The sequence below is a fragment of the Patiria miniata genome, unplaced genomic scaffold (genome assembly GCF_015706575.1).
Source record: "Patiria miniata isolate m_02_andy unplaced genomic scaffold, ASM1570657v1 HiC_scaffold_29, whole genome shotgun sequence".
NCBI classification, from domain to species: Eukaryota; Metazoa; Echinodermata; class Asteroidea; order Valvatida; family Asterinidae; genus Patiria; species Patiria miniata.
In genome coordinates, this window is record NW_024037068.1 from 27,882,075 (window position 1) to 27,903,576 (window position 21,502).

General features: G+C 38.9%; 2 protein-coding genes and 1 long non-coding RNA gene across 3 annotated transcripts; 1 reads left to right on the forward strand and 2 right to left on the reverse strand.

Moving 5' to 3' along the window:
- The first annotated feature begins 1,508 nt into the window (after window positions 1-1,508).
- On the forward strand, window positions 1,509-4,266 carry LOC119735959. Its single transcript, XR_005272238.1, has 3 exons — window positions 1,509-1,906; window positions 2,380-2,521; window positions 2,995-4,266. It is a non-coding gene; the product is annotated as an uncharacterized LOC119735959 (long non-coding RNA).
- Window positions 3,071-14,821, reverse strand: LOC119735958 (zinc finger HIT domain-containing protein 2-like). The gene is made up of 10 exons (XM_038209935.1): window positions 14,710-14,821; window positions 12,353-12,502; window positions 11,304-11,461; window positions 9,874-9,998; window positions 8,773-9,071; window positions 8,329-8,398; window positions 7,157-7,249; window positions 6,375-6,531; window positions 5,805-5,996; window positions 3,071-5,447 (listed from the first exon to the last, which is right to left on the reverse strand). The coding sequence occupies exons 1-10, from the start codon at window positions 14,793-14,795 to the stop codon at window positions 5,323-5,325; spliced, it is 1,455 nt and encodes a 484-aa protein (XP_038065863.1). The 5' UTR covers window positions 14,796-14,821; the 3' UTR covers window positions 3,071-5,322.
- A 272-nt stretch (window positions 14,822-15,093) lies between these two features.
- On the reverse strand, window positions 15,094-19,869 carry LOC119736243. The gene is made up of 5 exons (XM_038210283.1): window positions 19,706-19,869; window positions 18,901-18,954; window positions 18,202-18,405; window positions 17,023-17,204; window positions 15,094-16,646 (listed from the first exon to the last, which is right to left on the reverse strand). The coding sequence occupies exons 1-5, from the start codon at window positions 19,707-19,709 to the stop codon at window positions 16,536-16,538; spliced, it is 555 nt and encodes a 184-aa protein (XP_038066211.1). The 5' UTR covers window positions 19,710-19,869; the 3' UTR covers window positions 15,094-16,535.
- Between the last annotated feature and the right edge of the window lie 1,633 nt (window positions 19,870-21,502).

Consider the following 21,502-nt stretch of genomic DNA (forward strand, 5'->3'; position numbering starts at 1 on the left):
AAATCTCCAACAGTCTAGTGCGATGGGGACTCGATCTTTCAGATGACTTAAAATCAACATTAAAGTCGCCCAAAACGAGGCATCCGTCAAAATCGTCCATATTTACATGTTGAAGAACATCTCTGAGCTTCGGCCAGTAAGAAGCAGTTGACGACGGCGGACGGTAGATTAAGCCTACTAGCCAGGATTCACTTGCAAACTCCACAGATGCCCACATGAGTTCCATATCGTCCTGCTCAAGATTGCCCAGCCTACATGGTGACAGAGAGGCATTGAATGCACCAAAGACCACCGCCACCACGGCGTCCGTGGCAACGATCTCGTCGCAGAATTACGTAATCGTCAGGTAGACCAATAATGGAGTCATTGTCGTGAGGGGTGAGCCAGGTTTCTGTGAAGAATAGAATATCTGGGAGCTGATTCAGATGCAAATTGGCCAGCAGTTCGGGTCCTTTGTTGCGAAGACTACGTGCAATGCCTAGGATACAGGATATGTTTTTATGATTTGGCCGATCGCGGAAATAAATACCGTGATTAGGCCCGATGTCAGGACCAGGATTTAGTTCAATATCACCACAGGCAATCAGAGTGTAGATCAAAATGCAGGAGATCCCACGAGAGCGAAAATCACGTTTGAAATTCCCGCCTCCAGTGACCATAGTCCGAGACCCACCTGTGGTCGGTGGTTGAAATCCACATCCAAGACCTTGCAGCATGAAATCAGACAGATCTAGATGAATCCTGCTACTGATTTCAATCAGAGTCGAGCCAACATGATCCAGAGTGTTCTGATGACCAATGGTACCAATATGGGCTTCTGGCTCAAGCCAAATTGACGAAAAACAAATCAAAATTCGGAGAGCCAAACAAAGCGACGTGCATGTCGCCATCTTGCTTACGATCTAATTTTGGTACGAGACAGGTGTACATTGTATGTTGTTATCTACCTGTGCCATAGATGGGGCACCAGTGTGCTTGTACATATGGGGTGCATGACTGGAACATGCAGCGCGGACAGGTGTGCATTGTATGTTGTTACCTACCTGTGCCATAGACGGGGCACCATGGATGGGTCTGTTATACTCATCATTGTCAATTTGGGTCCATCAATAACTACCGTTTGATTCCATTTTCTTGCAGGAATCTATGGAAGCTCTGATTCATCATTTCAAGTTGTACACAGAGGGCTATCAGGTACCACCGGGGGCTACATACACAGCGATTGAAGCACCTAAGGTAAGCTAATAGATCTGTGCATCACCCTGGCCCTCTAGTGGTCACATAGTAACTATTGGCCTCATTTCAAGCTGGACACAGAGGGCTATCAGGTACCGCTGGGGGCTACATACACAGCGATTGAAGCACCTAAGGTAAGCTAATAGATCTGTGCATCACCCTGGCCCTCTAGTGGTCACATAGTAACTATTGGCCTCGTTTCAAGCTGTACACAGAGGGCTATCAGGTACCACCGGAGGCTACATACACAGCGATTGAAGCACCTAAGGTAAGCTGATAGATCTGTGCATCACCCTGGCCCTCTAGTGGTCACATAGTAACTATTGGCCTCATTTCAAGCTGTACACAGAGGGCTATCAGGTACCGCCGGGGGCTACATACACAGCGATTGAAGCACCTAAGGTAAGCTAATAGATCTGTGCATCACCCTGGCCCTCTAGTGGTCACATAGTAACTATTGGCCTCATTTCAAGCTGTACACAGAGGGCTATCAGGTACTGCCGGGGGCTACATACACAGCGATTGAAGCACCTAAGGTAAGCTAATAGATCTGTGCATCACCCTGGCCCTCTAGTGGTCACATAGTCACTATTGGCCTCATTTCAAGCTGTACACAGAGGGCTATCAGGTACCGCCGGGGGCTACATACACAGCGATTGAAGCACCTAAGGTAAGCTGATAGATCTGTGCATCACCCTGGCCCTCTAGTGGTCACATAGCAAAAATTCCTCAAGTAAATGCCCAGAAAAGGTTAAAGGTCAAACTTTGATTTCCCAAAGTGTTGAGTTCGTGGCATTCTTTCCATGGTTGCCATGGTAATTAAACTTTGGAATAACAAACAAGGTGCTGAATTACAGGTCTTTGAAAATACTCCTTTCAAAGCACTTCAGAATGGCACCCGACAATGATTCAAACTATGGAAGTAGCTGACCATACTATGTACCCTTCCTAGCCTGTCAATCAAACACTGAACATTGACCAATCAGATCAGGACTGTTGGTCAGGTGACCAAGGTAACTCAGTCAAACTCAGTACCTGTGAGAAATGTACCCAAACCAAAGGTGGGCGGGGCTTATGGCCAAATCTGGAATAGTCTATTGGAACATCAAGTAGCCGACATCATTTTTTTTTAAACCCTATTAGGGTGAGTTTGGTGTGTATTTGGTCTCCAATGGATCCAGTCGACCGTACCGTTGTAAGATCAAAGCTCCAGGTTTTGCTCATCTTGCGGGACTGGACATGGTGTCTAAGGTACACATGCTGGCTGATGCAGTAGCTATTATTGGTGAGTTTAGTCATTTAAAAATCAGGTTGGAGAATGTGTAGATCTCATTCAGGCGCAATGGAACAATGCAACTGGGTATGTTATAATTTCATAAACGGTTTAATTGGCACTCAAACTAAGGAAAAAAAGAAACACATTATAGCATAACTTTGTGAGCACAAATGCAGATCACACATGACGTCACAAACATCATTGGTGGTAAAATCACTGTAGTGTGTTCAATATCTGCGAATTCGCAGAGTGAGAGTACTTGTCATGACATCACGGAGTCACAAATTAGGACGATGGTGGTTGTGGGTTTGGGCAAGCATCTGACATTGTTGTATTTCTCTCTGCCAAGCAGTCAGAAAGTACTGAAGTTGCTTTGCTTATAATTCATCAATACAGGACAAAATTAATTCTTGTTTATTGAAGAGAAAGGTTCAATCCTGTTTCACTTATCAAACTGTATCCTGCTGGGTTTTTTTTTACAGGAACTTTGGATGTTGTGTTTGGAGAGATTGATCGTTAGCTACAGCATCGGAAGAAGTATTTTTTGGGGGGTTGCTATTTGCAACACGGCACAAACCATCACCAGAGTTCAGCATCACCAGAGTTATTACACGGCCATCTATGGCAAAATTAAACCATTTATAATCTGATGTTGCCATTATTGAATCAAACTAGGATGATTAAATCAACAAAACCATTTCTCACCACTCTTTTTCTTTTGCCTTTTTAAACTTGATCTCCTCCAATCAATGTCACATTCTTGTATGGATTCTGTGCATAACTTCACCTCTCAGTGATGATAATGTAAACTATACTGTGTGCACCCATGCTTAGGAGTGCTCCTCTTACCTCAAAAGGCTAAACGTTTGTGCACATTAAATATTTTCAATTGTTTACTAGTTGTGCACCACACTGAATATGGACTTGTGATATACTCTAGCCTGGGTATCATAGGTCACAGAGTGTCATCTACAGATCCAGCATGGAGTACCTTGTGAAAAAATTGGAACATGTTTGTTGTTCTGAAGAAGCCCAAAAGTCAGTGTAACAAATGTATATGCAATAAAAACTATAACCTGATTTGCAAAGATTGTGTGGTAGAATAAGAATAGTGATGCTGAAATTGTAAATATTTATTTCTTACCGGGTTTGCTTCTGACCATGCTCCATGACCCTTATTTACATAGGTCATTATTTAAGTTCAGTTGTGCCTCTGTGGAAATGAACCAGAATCATAAATTTGCAGTTGGTGTCTGACCCCAGGAAGAACTTGTTGATTTCCCAGATATTAAAGTCTTAGATTTCTAATATAGAAGTGAAGTTTCAAACTAAATCTGCTTTTATAGCATCTTGCATTAATTGATTGTTTTTGTACCAAACTATAAAACAGAACATATCACCAGAAGTAAATAAGTAGCGAAAAGGCAAAATTGGGAAGGTTATTTACCCATGCTATTTCCATTTACCCATGCTATTTCCAACCATGCAACTAGGAATTTAGGAAAAAATGAGGAACTCCAAACCACACAAGACTTTGTATAGTGTTTTTCAATTTGAAATGGCATTCATGAGAAGTAAAAAATTCTCGTCGCCAATTATCAATCCGACTCATTTTCGTGGAGAGGCTCTTCATTTGTCATTCATTTAAGAAATTAGAAAACTGGCAAAAAGTCTGACGTTCAGAATACTTAAAATTTGTAAAGACATACTAAATAGAAAAATAAATATGAATTTGAATTGTTTGAAGAAAACAACGAATGTCTATTTTGTCTCAAAATGAGTTCTTTTTCTTTTCCACAAAAATCGATCTCAATTCTGGCCCTGTAAAAATTCTACATGTATATATATTCAACTGTACACCTCCAAATGAGTGCAATGACATAATGGAGAGTCTTTGAGGACAGCTTTGTATTCAAACTGCTGAATACTTGACATTCCGAACCGAACTGCATGTTAATGCCTACATTGTTTACCACTAAAAACTAGTGGTCAAAGTGAAAATAAAAAAGAGAAGAAAAAGAAACACAAAGATAATCTGGCGTGAAGCGAATAAATGAAATATGAGGCATTCTGGCAAAATGAGATGGAAGTAGGCAGAGGTGGAAATGAGGATTTGTGGGTATTAGGACACAACAAAATGTTTGCTGTACATTTTAAATGGACATTCTGTTGACAAGTTACGACTGCTGAAAATTTGAATTTATCGACCCGTCAAAAAAGTAAAATACTGAGAAAAAGGCCTTGAATGTTTCGAGTTTTGTATTCATGAAAAAAGAAAGATGCCTTTTGGTTTTTCCCTATAAAAAAAAAAAATTTCACAATTCTTATACTATCAATAAATATCAATAAATCTGAAAATTGAAACAAATCGCCGTATTTGTTTTTTTCCCTTTTTCTCCACTGTGGCATGTGCCCAGTTCCGTCTCATTTTGCCAGAAAGCCTTGCAAATTGTAACTGATGAAACGGCCAAGACAGGAAAAAAGATGCTTTCAAAAAGCCATTATATCATGTTTCTGCTCATTGCATACTAGCAGCATGTAGAGATGATTGTTTTCTATCTTGATTCCCATCTGAGATACAGAAGCCATCAAAGCTTCACACAGCCCCAGTTTGCTGACTAGATCCATCTAGATACGCCTCTATTACGATCTCCAATTTTAAGATTTCTGTTCATTGACTGGGTAGGCTGAGTCTAGCTCACTACAAACCATGACATCAAGTTTCTGGCAGGAAACAATTCCAACTCCTATAGAGGATTTGTTAGGCATTTTGCGCATTAGAAATATCAGTATGATTATAGAAGAACCATTCAGCTGAGTTCCTCAATGAGCGTGTGTTTTGCTTTTGTTTTTGCCGGTGGTTTTGTTCCGCCCCATTGCTTCTCAAGAGTTGACTTGGTTGCACTGTGCTGCTCATCCAACAATCTTCTTGATCCTAAAAAAACAAAGTCATAAAAGCCACTTTAGAAAAAAATAGTTTGTCATCCAAGGAGGATGAAATCTCTTGATAAAAGATTTACAAACAAGATGCTTTCTTAATTTGAAAAAAAAAATCATAATTTTGCATGTTTGAATTCTGGAACTTTTCAGTTTTCTCAATTTCAAAGCTTTAGAAAAAAATGGATGGAAACAAATGTGATGAAAATTAACGCAATGAAAATTATTTGCTATGTCAGTATACACTGACCATACTTGAACTCCAAACAATTCTCTGAGTGTTTGTAATTGAACACATGCCATGTTTGTTGAGTCTTGTATCATCAACTCAATCCTAGATAAGCAGGTCACTTACTGTACATGGCGTCCACTTCAAGCAGCAGGATTCTAGGTTTGTCTTGATTGTCTGTTAACCAAGCCAGAAAGAATTCTAGTTTCTTCTGACAATTGAAGCAACTCTTTGGAAGCAGTGACTTGGTCTCTGATGGACCAGCCGTCGATTGCTTGGGGTCTTGTGCATCCCCGTTCATTGGGGACTTCTTGGATTCTATGGAAACAAATTATGAAGAGTTCATCTTAGACAATGCAAACCTCTAAACCACTTTGGCTGCTCCAAACAATTGATGAGAAAGCAGGTGTTGGGAACATCAGATCTTACTTCCCGATTAAGATGAACATAAAATAGCCGCCAGATATTCCTTGGACTATTACAAACATTAAATAGCCATCTACTTACATACCTTGGACAAGTTTTTTTTTTCTGGCAGGTAGTTGGACATAAAGGATCGATGCATCAGATGCTGCTTCTTACAGGTTAATTAAACATGAAATAGCTACCTGCTATTATTTAAAGAATTACAAACATGAAACAGCTGTCTTGTATTGCTAACAGAATTACTAACGTGAAAAATCCTTATACGCTTACTTTTGACTAGCTGTTTTCTTGCTGCTCCCAATAATTGATGTAAGTCTGATAATGCTGATTGGATGTAACTGATTGGTGCATCAGATGCTGCTCCGAGGAGAATGTGGACCACGTCTTGAAGAATGGAGGTGGAAAATGTGTTGCTAGTTGACAGCGACTAGAAAAAGAATGAAAACACGGACAAATATTACAAGGCTTTGTTAAACACCTGTTACTTTCAAATATGACTGCACTACAAGTGCATATTCTAACAATAGGTGGTGTGTTTTATACGCATACAAAATAACAGTGATTGTAGTTACCATTGATGTATCTCTTGGGTTTAAAACATAAAGAGGTTCCATTTTTGTTCAGGCCATAACCTTTTTAAGTATACCATGTATACAACAAACCCTTCCCGAGTATGCCGGGTCACTTACATTTTAGGGTGGTTGGCAAATTCTATAAATGAAACTCCCAACTGCGCATGATATTAGAACTGTATGGGATCTGAACTGTTCTGCTATAGACTCCCAGCGTGTGACCACTCTCAGTGGAGGGACACATTGTGTCTGTACACTCATTAGCATGCGTATGGTGCAAAGTAACAGTGATTGATTGAATCCTAAATGCGCACACAAAGTCTTTGCTCTGTGAGCATCAGTCAAACGGTGACAATGTGTTCAAGACTCCAGTCTAACTTATTTGGAACTGAATTGGGGGGAGGAGCACGGAGTCCATTACTCAAGCAAGGATGAAAATGCTGTTTTGCATAGCAATAAAACTACACACTGTATGCCCACCTTTGATGCATTGTGTAGTGCACTTGCCAGGGATTCTTCCATTGCATTGTAGTTTGCATTGTCACTCAGTGTGGCAGACACTTCAAGTAGGTTCTGTGGAAAGATACAAGGAATTTACCTTCATAGTTGGGTGGTCTTAAAGGGAATATACAACATTTGCAAACATCGAAAAATAAAACTACCAAGTTTTTGCGAAATACCTTAATAGGATGTTGGTAAATGACAGTCTAAAGCATCCTGTAAAATTATGGCACCTGGTATACTGTCATTTTCAAGAAAAGTGGTATTTTTGTATCAATTTCCAACGCTGATCGGCCGATCAGCGTTGGAAACAACTGGCTTTTTTTCAAATACTGGCCCCAATTGACCATTGTACTTGTTTGCAATCGATTACAAACCTATGAACGGGTACGAGCCAGCTAGACTGGTTCCCTGACCTTACAATTCCCCAATGTATGTAAACTGCTCTGTTTCTTCTTATATGGAGTCAGGGAACCAGACTACAGGAAAATGATCGTTTTTCTTGGTTTTTATAGCATTTTCGAACCCAAAACCTCCAAAAAGTCAGTGCAACTATATTTGCTTTATATTTTCAACCCCCCAATTCCATCCATTTCTGAAAATTACAGCAAAAGCAAATGATGTATATTCCCTTTAACACTATGCATTACCTGAATTATTATACCATTCAGTGTGATTAAAGTCATGAATTGACATGGTTTGTCATCGTCACCAACATGAGTGCACTGTTGCCAATTAATTATATACAATAATTTTCTCATAGACTACCAATTGTAGATGGACAAAAAATTGAGGTAAATGATGATAGTAAAGGAAATACCAAAACAATCTTCAGCCGTTATGACTTAAAGAACCTGCAAAAATTAAAATGAGGCAGAACAGGCAAGCAAGAGGTCCAACAAGTAAGTTATCCGGCCCCAAATAATGCATTCAACTTGTGACCACTTGATCTTGCTCAGTCCAACTTGGACACACCCATTCAAACTCATCAAACAGAAGTATTCTACGTAAAAAATGTCTCAAGTTTGGAGAGGTGTACTTCCTTTCAGTTATAAATGATAACAAATCCCTGTGCCTAAATTTAATAGAATTCCTTTAATTCCAACAGTAATTGGGACATGTATATGTACACCCCAAATACAACATTGTACCTGAGCCACTTGTACTGGTAAGTCGTTGTGTGTTCCATTGTAGAATCTGACTACACATGCATAGCTGTAGCTGATCAGATTACTTCAGAAAAACAACAAGTTGTGAAGAGGTTTCTTTATCGCTCATATTTTAATGCAACAGCTTATTATCTCTGTGCATACAGAACCATCTTGTGGCTGAAATGAGAATTGTTTTGGTGAAGTTCTGCAAGATTTCTGAAGCGCCACACGTTATTATTGACTCTGCTCCAAACTAATATTGCTATGAAAAAAATCCACAAGTGAGGGGTTTATGAAATGTAAGACACTGCTTTTTCTCTTTTCAGCAAGATGGTCATCTGTGATGAATGTCTGGCATTGTTCATTTGTTGTTGAAATCTTAGAAAAATTTAATCACTGTTGAAATATAAAATACATAGAACGATTAAATAAAGTAAAGGATACAGGAGATTCAGTAGATTGTACATCACACACTCTGATGGTTTCTTGTTTCGTAGCAAATCACTCAATTTGGGAATCGTCTTGAGAATAGGAGGACAATCGCATGTAGTCGATAATTCCCTCGAAATCTCTTCTTCAGTCGTTTCTTCATCATTCAAACCCAAATCTTTGGCCATTTTGGCCAAATCTACTTCAATCTCATCAGCATATGATGGTTCTTTGGGCTTTTCTGGGGGCGGAGTTGACTGAGGTGGAGTGGGGGGTGATGGGTCAATTCCGATTTCTTTGACTAAGCTTTGGTCCTATTTCAGGAAAAAAAATATAAAGATGAGCAAACGATAACATGAATTATATACTGCATTCTGCTGGTGGACAGCAGTGTCTCCAGAAAGATTGAGTTGTTTCCTATGAGCACAAGCTCTACTTACATTTAACATTTTATAAGACAAATCGCAATAATGATAAATGGAGAAAGTTGGCAACAAGTATTTTCAGCATTCGTATCTGAAATTCAGCTTAGAATAACTACTTGACTTATTGTGCACTGTGAGTTGATAATAAAAGCTCAAATTGGTGTCCACCATAACTGACAAGCCGATATTTTGGTTAAATATCAGAGCACGCTCAGCGGGCATCCCTCAACACAATGCCCATGGCTCACAACCAACTGACACACCCGAGCGAGCAGGGCATGCCCAGCAAGCACTCCCAATCCTGACAAATCCTACTTAAGGAGTAGCATCTCCAACTATCTTCAGTCTCCTGACGATGACTAGAGCAGGCTAGTCGAAACGTTGAGACCAAAGACAAGTTCTTTTAGAACTTACAGCAGGACTGTTCTAACCAGAACAAAAAACTACTTAGCAAAGTTGATAATAAGCAGGACAAGTTCTTCTCAGAACTAATATCTTCTAAGCAGTAGTTATTACCACATGGTGTTACCGCAAACCGAAACGATACACACTGTTTTAATTCCTTCAAATTAAGGGAATCAATTTCAAGCTCAATCTGTACAGTAACCCTTTCATAGAGTTACTTGAATGGAACTGTGCATCACACTGTATTGACAGAGACGTATATTCATGTTTGATTCTGATGACTTACATGTTGTTCCCACCATGCCTTCCAGATGGGCACTAAGTTGCCCAGTCTGCCTGCATGCAACACTGACTCAAACTCTCTCTTCTCTCTCTCAGTCAGTCGCTCCCAGATCAGATCGGTATCCTTGTCTGTCCAAGAATATACAGCAAATAAGAAAGGACTGTCAAAGTCAAAATGACAGATGATGAAGTCGGTGGCTGGGGAGGAGGCAAGGGGATGTGGAATGGCAGAGTGGTAATCAGGATAGGGAATACATCGTCAGTTGCACCACGAAGTGACGTATCATGAGCACAAAGTCCAAAGACGATGTGTCACTTTATGGTGCACCCGATGACATCTAGGTAAGTCTGGAGGAAGGCTGGTGGGCAGGGAGGCGGACAAGTCAAGACTGGGAAAGCAGATAGGCAAATAGGCAAGTGGGAGGCAGGGAGGTAGGTAATCAGTGCAGGAGGTGGGTCAGGAGAATAGACTTGGGTACCTCCTTCAAATTGAGAAAAGATTTCAGTCCCACCCAGGAATTCTGATTCTATTCAGAATTGATTCTAAATTTACTCATCAACAAATGTAAGGGAAAATCCTCAGTAATTACACTTATGACAAATACTGACTAAATCACCATTGTAATGCATGTCTCAAAATAGACCATTAACATAGACTTTGTTTTGAAGTGCATGGAATATATTCTTTGGGGAATCATTACTGGGAATTGAATCCTCACAAAAAGTGGAGAAATAATCTAATTGATTGTGAGACAGAGATATCCATGCCCAATGGAGTAAGGGTTGTAGGCAGGAATGTGGGTCAGCAAACAGGGTACAGAGAGAGGTAGCCAATCAGGCAAGGGAACAAGCAGAAACGGAAGCAGACTGGTAAGCAGGGAGGTAAGCAGACTGATAAGTAGGGAGGTAAGCAGGGAGGTAAGCAGGGAGGTAAGCAGACTGGTAAGTAGGGCGGTAAGCAGGGAGGTAAGCAGTCTGGTAAGCAGGCTAGTAATAGCAGGGAGGTAAGCAGGGAGGTGAGCAGTCTGGTAAGCAGGGAGGTGAGCAGGGAGATAAGCAGGCCAGTAAGTAGGCGGTAAGCAGGGAGGTATTAAGCACGGAGGTAAGCAGGGAGGTAAGCAGTCTGGTAAGCAGGGAGGTGAGCAGGGAGATAAGCAGGCTGGTAAGCAGGGAGGTAAGCAGACTGGTAATAAGCAGGGAGGTATTAGCAGGGAGGTAGTTAGGCAAGAGGGTAGGTAAGACAGGATTGGGAGGGAAGATTCTACAGATTTAGTGCTTTGTATCCACGGGAAATATGCTGTGTTTTCAGTTGCTATTATAATTCAATACTGGGTTATGCCCTTCACTATACGAATTTCATTATCACTGTATACTCTTCCCAACAGAAAATTCAGTCATGCAAAATATTGCTGTTATTTTAACCGATCCTAGTACCTAGATCTAGTCCTGCCATTCTCTCTGCCAATGTCTCAGTAGCTTCATCCTCCTCCTCCTCTTCTTCATTAATCTCCGCCCCTTCCTCATCAAACAGAGGTTTGTATTCAGCATCAACTCTCTGTAGAATCTCAAGCATCTTCTTACGATCTTCTTCACTGAAACATAGGATTGTTTGAATAAATTTTGATAATTGAGTAGTTTTTGGTATTCACTTGCATATAATTATTGTACGTGCACTATATTAATGCAACTACATGTACTATCAGTGAAAAGAAACTCATTGTTTGATTACATTATAATCAATGTAAATGTAGTAGTTAAGTCCGTCACAAGTCAATCACAAGTCTAGTCACAAATCACAGGGGATAAACAACAACAAAGGAATGCTTGATTCACGGTTCATTTCAATAGCTTGTGACTTGAGACTGAAGGAATTGTGATGGACTTGTGATGGGCTGGACTACAACACAGATTTTAAGGAAACAAGTACTTAAATAATCAATTTGCTTTCATAAAATTCACTTGATATCAGCAATGACCTAATGAAGGTGGTGAGTGCATTTCACTTGTAAGAAGTCTGATGTGACATTTACATGTTTAAACATTTCAATTAAACGAAATTCTTTATCCGTTTACAAATCGTCCAAATTGTTTAAACGAAACCTGAATTATAAAAAAGGGAGAGGCTTCATTCACGCGATCTTCCTTTCAGTTAAACAAACATAACACAAATATCAATTGATGTTTTCAAACCTATTGCTTCACAAAACCTTAGAAGCACTGCAAAACTTGATTACATTCGGGGAATAAATGTGGTTAAATTGTTAAGTTTTCAATGATAGCTAGAGTGCCTGCTATTTATTATGTCAATCATTGTTGATCTATTATGCCAATCATGCCCGTCTATGATTGCAGACAAACATGTATTCGTGAAATGGTTAAATACTTGTGAAATGGTTTAACATTAATTAGAACATTGAAATGTTTAAGCTAAACGTTTACAAAATTAAATGCAAAATCACATCCTTAGTAAGAATATGACATACCTCCCCTTTTTGTTTTTCATCACCTCCATGAAGTTGTTTTTGTAAAACTTTTCTGAGCAACCGGCATGCTTCCCACCCCGATAACATGACAGGGAGCAGTAGAATATGCCGCAACGAGGACATTTGTATTTGGAGGACTCCTTGAGACATCTAGAAAAAAGATGAAAATAAATCTTCAAGACATTTAGACACATTATTATTAGGCCAATCAGTATTGATGACAGCTAATAAAACAGAGAGCATTTTATGGTAAGTTTCTGGGATAGGTTTGATGGAGAAAACAAGTAAGTTGAAAATTCAACATCTTCCCTGTAACTTTGCAAATCTAAGGAACAATCCATCAACGTAAAGACAAGATATCTTAAACCAGGCAAAATTCACTCTGTTTATTTTGATGTACATTAACCAAAATGGGTTGGGTTTGAGTGATGAACAACACCAAAGAATGCAATGTTAGGGGACCTGCCCAATTGAACTCTACATTACACATCTGGATATTTCATTGGCTATTGCTTTAAAGTTAGGCCAATAAAAAAAATAGTTCTGCTTTCGGTTACCCGACCGACCCTACATGTATTTTTAGGCTGTGACCTTAAAAATGTTATCGGCAAGTCAAAAAAATATATAATTATAAATGAAACAACAAATTAAAAGAAATCCTGTTGTCTTTTCTGTCTTCACATGTACGTCTCAACAACCATTTTGCCTCAAAATGTTTGTATTTATTTGTTTGCCTACTTATATTCGCTATGTTCTTTGAAGAAACCTCTGTTGTTTTTACAATTTGCTTCGCAATAACTATTTCGCAATTCAATGTCGCGGTGACGATATGAAAACATGTAGCACGTGCGAAATGCTCAGGGCAGCGATGACTGGTTCCCGCCACGCCGCCAAAGGGCCAAAGATGTCATGATGGAAATGCAGTAACAAGTCTATGCATGGCCCACCACGGAGCACTGTGGCAGGTACGGTCGGATTAGACATCTGTTCAAAACTGACTTTTGCAGATGAATGTCCAGTACCAAAGTGACTTTTTTCTTCAGATAAACTCATGTTAGTTGTAATTTTGAAAGCACTTTCAAAGAAAATGTGACTTTCCTAGTTTCCTACCTTTTTTGCAGTTTGCCATCTTGTTTTTTGTGTCTGTTTTTCCTCATCCTCGTTTTTTACCCCTTAATTTCCCTCATATATCAAGGCCCTGATCCTCATTCCACAAAATTAAACCTGCTGATATTCAAGACGGTGTCATTGCCAACTGCAGGTCCTAAACTCTGGAATTCTGTAGATGGATCCATTCATATTGTTTGTTTCCTCAGTCATTTTAAAAGTAAGTTCAACCGTCATATTCTTAATAACTACAATGTGTCTTAATGCCATTATGTTCTTAATCCTTGGCTTTCCTCACTTACACCCTATTATTTTTTACTTGCCTGTTTGTATCTCGACTAAATCTATTTCCTCATTCACATTTACCCGTTCATTACTATTTTCAAGTCGTTTGATTTACCTGCTCATTACACTTACCTGATTCTATGATACCTATTTTGACTTCTTGTTTAATGCCTTGTCATTATGTTTTATATAGTTCCTTTATTGATTCACCTGTATATCATTGTGTCTATTATTTTAAGTTTATGCATTCATATTTCTCTATTGTCAGTCTATTGTTTATCTGAATATGTTACATTTAGTTATGTCTATGTTCATCCTATTGTGTTGGGTGTAGCTTGGGTCCCTTCTAAATCCCTTAATTTAGGGCGCCCATACTCGACAAGCTGTACTTCTTATGGACCCCCTCCATTTCCATACTTAATTGTCCGTCTAATTATTGAATTTTTTTCACTACATAATTATTTACAATGTTATCCATACTCTCTGTATATATTTTGTTCATTTTCTTGTTTGGAATTGGAAATAAAGTTAAATAAGTTAAAGTTAAACTTAAACTAAAGTTAACTGTTCAAACGTGTCAAGAATTATCAGAATGTCCCTTTTGAGTGTCATTTAGTCAGCTGTTTTGGTGAGTCTTTTATTACCTTATATAGGAACGGGGTAAAAAGGTAAGGATAACTGAAAGTACAAGTTTGTTTTGAAAACGTACACTCAGTATCAGGCGTATCGATTAAAGAGGTATAGGAAGACACATCACCTGCTCACAGTACATGCTGTATGTGACATACAGCGTGTACTGTGAGCAGGTGAGGGCGCTCTCTAGTCTGTGCGAGCTTCCTACCCACCATGCGCATACTTAACCTCGAAAAGATGTTCCCTAAAATCCTTGTTTAAGTGTTATGTTAGTGCCGTAAATAAATGCCAATGGTAAAAGACAATGTTAAGTTTTAAAAACTGTTCCTTACAATTCACAAACTTTCGTTATTTCTTCGTTTGCAACTGTTTCTTCAGCAGCTCTTTGCGTTGTTAAATCGTTCATGCAGGCTGCCATCTTGGATTGTTAAGATTAGTCGTCGATAGAGGGCAGTACATACTGCAGAGCGGTCCCGTACTTTGAGAGTTTTCAAACCACGGCCTCATCTCCAGCGGTTTGGGTCTAAGTAGTCCGCAGCGCACCATGACATTAGGTTTTTTTTGTTTTTAGGGGGGGGGATATTTCTTATCAAGGAGGCCATACTTTTGAAGAATATGAACTATGACGCCTTCTCAGGGTTGGGAATTTTTTTGATTATTTATGTTGTTTGTTTATTGATATTTTATCAATACATACGGTATTTCCACAGTTAAAACAAACAAAAAACTCATAAATGTTAATATAGATGTCCCACATTGACCTATTAAGATGCATAAAGCATAATAGCCTTAAAAAAATGGATGAATGGGGTGATGTTTGGTTTGGGTGTGGCCTAGGGCGTGGCCTAGGGCGTGGCTGGGGGCGTGGTAAAGTACACAAAAAACCGACGCCAGGAGTTTTGTAAAAGTTTGACGGAGGTGTTTGGATTATAAGGTAGCTGGCTGATGGATGTACAGGGTAAACTATGTGCAACCTCCTATCGCGGGCCATTTTTTTTAACGGAAGTGTGTATGTCACATGTTTAAGCCTTTTTTATGTCTAAAGTGAACGAAAATACTCTAAATTTTAGCTGCGTTCCTGAAGCAGAACAGGAACCGATTTTGAGCCAAAATCAGCTCCCGAAAAGGTCCAAAAATCTCCTGAGTCCTGAAGCCGAACTTGAAGACGAAATTATCAAGGTTGAGCCGATGATAATTACAATGATATACCGTTTTTCTGTTTCCCCAAGCAAAATTGATCCAGTTTATTTTACAAAAGAAAAAAGATACGAACTGACAAATAAATTATTTAGAATGAAACTCTTGGCCCAAAATCTTACCGTGCAAGGAAATTGACTGACAATGGCAATCATATCAAACCAACTAACTGAAAATAAGTACAGTGATGCAGAATTACAGATTAGATTGACTGATTATTGCACTGAGTTTTGTTGTCACACTGATTGTCCTTTCCGTTATCTCCTCCACCATTGTTAGTACAATATACGCGTTATTCTTACTTTGACTATAAACAAACTAGTCCCAATAATACATTAATCGAGGTCAGTTGAAGAACAATTTTTGTCATTGAACATGATTGTATTGAGACAGAAGCAATTCTTCAAGTCACTGGAATTTGTTATGATGATCAACTCCCCGAATCTAGCCAATTGATTTAAAATTAAAAGAACTCAAAAATTAAAAGGGAAAGAAAATATATGGTGATTATGTCATCTAACTGAAATATAGCTTGGTGATATTCCTTATTTTATTTTTTACAAGATTTTTAAAATTAACATCCACGTCCGTACCCTATTACTTCCTTAGTATGAATCGAACACTTGAACGAGAAAGTCATGATCCTATTCCTGGAATTTGAATGTTCAAATTTTGGGACAAAAATAAAGACAATTTTTTAAAGTCTCACGGTCATAAGACGTTTTGTAAGAGAAAGTTGCAATAACTTTTATCAGGGGGAAAAAAAATTCATGTATTCGATCGTGAATACATAATCCAGCGTGTTTTCTATTGAGTTGTCCTATGAACTGACATACGAAAAGCCATAATGTGTCCAGAATGTAGTCACTCCTAGTAGTGCAACGGTTACTTGCGTTGCAACTGCCGTACGGTTGCCTTGAACCTTTTGTGGATCATTGAACAACAGCGCCACCAACGTCGTCTAATACATGTTCAATGCAGCGGCGATTGTTGCCACCAGGATGCTGACTAAGTAGGCATTGTGTCCGATCGTGCTGGCTGTGTTGCAGTTATGACCGCTACAGTAGCAAACCTACAGGGCGACAAAAATAATTATGAGAATTTATCTTAAGACTGAGCAACTTTCCGGAGAAGTTGGCCATAATGTCAATGTTGACCGCTTTTTCAATGAAAAGTCACGGTATGTGCAACAACGAATGTGCCACTGATAATTCTACGAGTTTTATGCCGCTTTCGTTTTCTTTCGTTGGAAAGTTTCCTATTTTTATAATTCGTTTGCAAGTTTTTACAAATTTTAAACATTGATGTAAACAAGTTTGATCTTGTAATCGAATGCCAGTGCATCTTTTTTTTGGGGGGGGGGGTGCACTGTCTCCTATTTTGTGTAACCATCACGCGTCGTTGACATAGCAACCCGTGTGACGTCATGGATTAATTGATATTCCTACCTGTCCATCAAATTTGGTCATGTCCCCGAATTCTTCGGTGGCTCCAACCAACTGGATATCATTGGTGGCTTTATCCAGCGTGTTTCCCTTCAGGCAGATCGCCTTGCCTGAGTCGAGGTCAATTAGGCCTTGTGGTTGGACTACACAGCGACGCAGCATCGCATCCACGGTCGTGATACCCACTATAATGAAGGGAAGAAACAATACAAGTTTGTGATTGCTCTATGATATAATAAGAAGACAATGCAAGAAAGATGCATATCCCAAAGGGCAAAAAATCAATTCAATCCATTCAAAATTTAGAAGTGTTTTTTTCCGATTGCTAGTGGCCTTCACATTGGGCCGGATTTAGTGGATTGTCGTTATACGAGTAAACCGTTTACACGCTTTTGGTTCAAAATGATACTTAATTTAAGCACGTCTAAATCACAATCGTGTGACGTCAGTCAGTGAGTCAGCTCAGTCAGTCATGAATAAAGTGAACAACAGGCCGGCACCTCTGGCACCATCAATGTTAATTTCTCAAACAGTAAAACTGTAGGTCCGATCCCCCCCCCCCCCCCCTCCGTAAAAAAAATTTCAGTGTTGAACGCTTATTTGCGTTTGGTGATCGAGAGAGTGCTTACATTGTGAGCTCGATCTTGATCACATTACATAATGTTCTCTCTTAATAACACTTCCTCTCCAGAGCTAAAGAAATTCAGTATCTTAACACTAGTCCAAATATATGGTAAAACTTGGCCCTTTCACTTCCAGTAAATAGTGCAATGAGGAAAGAGTTCTTGTTTAGCTGTGTTGTTTTTCACCCGAAAAATAGAATTTCTGAATTGTTTTCACTTTTGATTGAGAAAGCTAGCGAAAGAAAACCAGTGAGCCGACGTTTAATGTTTTGTGCCGGAATAATTAGTCTGCAAATTAAGTTGAATTATTTAACGCCCAACAAATTCTCTTTTTGCAGTCTGCCCGGTTCCCATGCTTATCAGAATCGATAATCCAAGGTTTGGAATAAGTCCACTCACAGACTGGACATGTTTGTAAAAGCCCTGTGTTTTTTTTTTCAGAGAGTTGCAGAGGTATATTTTTCATTTAAAAATATAGGAGCTGAAAATTCGTCAGGATCCTACAGATTGTGATGGGTGGACGGGAAGGACATCTCAAAAGACTAAACAGCCACATTACCAGACGGAACATCAAATGTATAATTGCCCATTATGGCTCCACACACGTAGTCTTTGCCATCATCCGGGCAGTCGTGACTATTGGCAGCCAGGACTGCTGGGCTGTACTTCTTGCAGTGTGCATTACGGTAGATGTTGGGAAATCCTGGGGGAGGACTTGGAGTGAAGTCTAGGTGAATGCAATGCACGCACTTCTCAGTGGATACTAAATAAAGGGAGAAATAAAAACGGTTACAGTCTTAAGATGCAGTTTTTGGTTGTGGCTATCGATTTTGGCCACGAATTTTAATCAATGATACATATAGATTGATGGAAAAGTTATTCTAAAAGACCCGCATGCTGCAAAAATTATCAATTTTCTGCGTAATATTTTCCACCAGTTTGGCATACAAATTCCTCTAAAGGCCCACTGGATACCCTACTGGTCATTCTCGGTGACATTCTGCCGTTTATTCCTCGTTGAGGAATAACCATCAACATTTCACAACTGGTTGGATGTCCCTATTTTACAGATGAAAACAGCGGGGTCGCTTTTCAGAAAAAAAACATCCCCTATGATGACCAAAAAGTCAATGTCATCAAAATGGGGTACACGAAAGAAGATATGGTCATTAATGAGCCTTCTCTCTGGCGTGAAAGTGGGAGTTGTTGTTAACATTAATGACACGGAATATGAAGATTATAATAATGGTCCACGTACCATTCTGAAGATTGACTGTGAAGATCAGAACCAGGAGAGATAACTGGATGAAACCTGGAATCAAGACTAGTATTGATTAACACAAGCGGCTAAAAAACATTTTTGTCAAATTTGTTTTATCTGGCACGTTGGTGTTTTAAAGTTATATAAAATGTGTTAAAATAACGGTTTTCAAACACGGATGAGGGAACGTTAGACTTTGAGAAATTAATTAACTCCCTAGGCCTTTTTGCTAGGATGTAGCCTCAATCCTGCAAAATCCTCCAATTGGCCTCATGGAAAAATAGCATATAGCCTCAATCCTGCAAATTCCTCCGTTGTTTCTTGAATATGGTCCATGGAGGGGTGACCACTGCCTGAATCCTGCAAAATCCTCCGGCTATGACTGTCAATAGGCGGAGGCAGAGGCAGTGACATCCTGGAGCAGTGCGGAGGATGTCAAATATAATCAAGGACTAAATGTATGCACGGCTGAGCATAAACAACACAAGGTCCGGCCCAAGACCTTGACACAGTGCGTACTCCGAAATCAGCAACGCACTTTGGCCATGTAACCTCAATCCTGCAAATTCCTCCAATTTGCAAAAAGGATTTTGGAGGATTCAGGGCGGTTAGGGTTAAACGGCTCTTATTATTATTATTACAAATAACGTGGTTTCGTCTGAATTTCTGACGCAAATTCCAAATCGATGCAAATCTTTGTATTCAATTCCTTTGTATTAATAATAGTAATTTGTATATCCAGCTGTGTGTGAAATCATCCATTAAAGTGAACAATTTAAATATATTTAATGAAAACACTTACCCATCTTTTTCCTAAGTTTCCTCTATAAATCCTATAGGGTACAGCTTGTAGCAAGTTGAAGTAAACAGGAAGAGTTTTCTCTAATGATATCTTATCTTTCGCTTCGTTCTATTTCTTCTTTGCGTGTTCTGATTTCTCGCTTCACACGGAATGAGCAGTATATTAATCCGTGTTTGAAACCAAAGTATTTATGCAGAATATCGATCATTTATTAATTGCAATACGTTGGTATTATCGATTTTGAATGCTTAAACGTCCTGGTACCTTTTCATCCGGTTTTTACATCACGACGTAAGTACTGGTAACGGGAACCAGTTCATGTCTTTTGTGGAAGGTGTGACACTTGTTGCAATGGATGACCTTCGTATTGGATTGGACGAATAATTGTAACATGCCATTGTGATTCATATTAAATGATATCCGAGTTTGAAGGTGTAACAACTTATTGTATATATTGTTTTAAATCTTCAGAAACAATACAGTATTAAAATTATGAAACTGATTTAAATAGGCCTATAAATGTAAAAAAAAAAAAACACACACAAACGAACAGCGGCTGTCAAGAGCTGTCTTCTGTAGCGACGTGTTTATCTAACAAGAAAAAACACACTGAAATGCGTGCTTACATAATACGAAGAAACCCCCATAAAAGGCCAATATAGAAATTGCTGGTTTTTTCTTTCATTGCAATATCTTGCAATATTATTATACGAACTCGCACAGCCCGCGTACGTGGCATCTGTTAACAAATTGTCCCAAGGCCTAATTATTGGGAATTGTCGAGAAATATTGCAACACATTGCACAATTCGTCCTCGACGTCGACAATGATGAACTTGAAAAAAAAAATCGATATAGATAATGAACCGCCACGGCAGAGACTCGACATCGACATCAACACGCACTGGAGTTATATGCTTGAGTTCTCAAAAAAGGACGAGGTTTGTGCAAGAACACTTTGTTTGTCTGTTTTCAGTCAGTCAAGCCTTAGGTTAGGTGTCGTTTCGTTCAATTTTTGTGTTATTGTCAGCAACTTTCTGCTCTGACAGACATATTATTGTTATTTGATGAACAATAATTAAAAAACAAATAAACAAATATAATAAAATACAATATAAATCAAGTCCGTGAATGAAATAACTTGCCACTTGATTGAGAACGCCTTTTTGTTTGTGCAATAATGCTTTATTTGTTTACAATCGTGCAATTTCGTGCGTTTTTGTGTAATTATTAGCAACTTATTTGGCAGACATGCTTTTGTCGTTTTCATAAAAACAATATTTTTAAACAAAATTCAGTGTTTGATGGAAAACGTATGTTCTCAAAAAGTAAACAAAAGTTGTTGCGTAGCAACCTCGGGTATTTAACAATATGTTTAACAACATGACACATTTTTTTCTATGAACGACGATTTAAGTACTCTTTTGCATCACTTGATGATTACCCATCAACCATCAAAAAGAGGCTAAGACATCTCAATTCAAATTAGGAGCCCTAAACAACAAATATGTATAAGTAAAAACATACAATTACCTGAAATATTACGATCTTATCACGTAATTATATTTTCAAAGAATGAAAAACAAATCATTCTCTCCAACTTCATGAAAAAGAACTGGACGTTAAACTGGAGTGTCCTCTCCAGTTTTAACATCTCGGAATGTAGCACAGTACGTTAAGTGGGATTGAAATATATTGAAATATAGGGTGCGTGTGGCGGGGGGGGGGGGGGACACTGAAGCATGCAATTCTAATCGGGGGTGACTTTTTGTCCGTCAACAAAAGCACTAAAAAGAAG

Excerpts from the sequence above, each read along its gene's own strand:
- LOC119735958 (XM_038209935.1), bottom strand. The coding sequence starts at position 14,795 with ATGGCAGCCTGCATGAACGATTTAACAACGCAAAGAGCTGCTGAAGAA. Across the intron at positions 11,462-12,352 it reads ATGAAAAACAAAAAGGGGAG|TGAAGAAGATCGTAAGAAGA; the intron begins GTATGTCATATT and ends CCTATGTTTCAG. Across the intron at positions 8,399-8,772 it reads TACAATCTACTGAATCTCCT|CTACAGCTATGCATGTGTAG; the intron begins GTATCCTTTACT and ends TAATCTGATCAG.
- LOC119736243 (XM_038210283.1), bottom strand. Across the intron at positions 17,205-18,201 it reads TACATTTGATGTTCCGTCTG|TGGGTATCACGACCGTGGAT; the intron begins GTAATGTGGCTG and ends CCTTCATTATAG. Across the intron at positions 16,647-17,022 it reads TGACCAAATTTGATGGACAG|GTTTGCTACTGTAGCGGTCA; the intron begins GTAGGAATATCA and ends GTCGCCCTGTAG.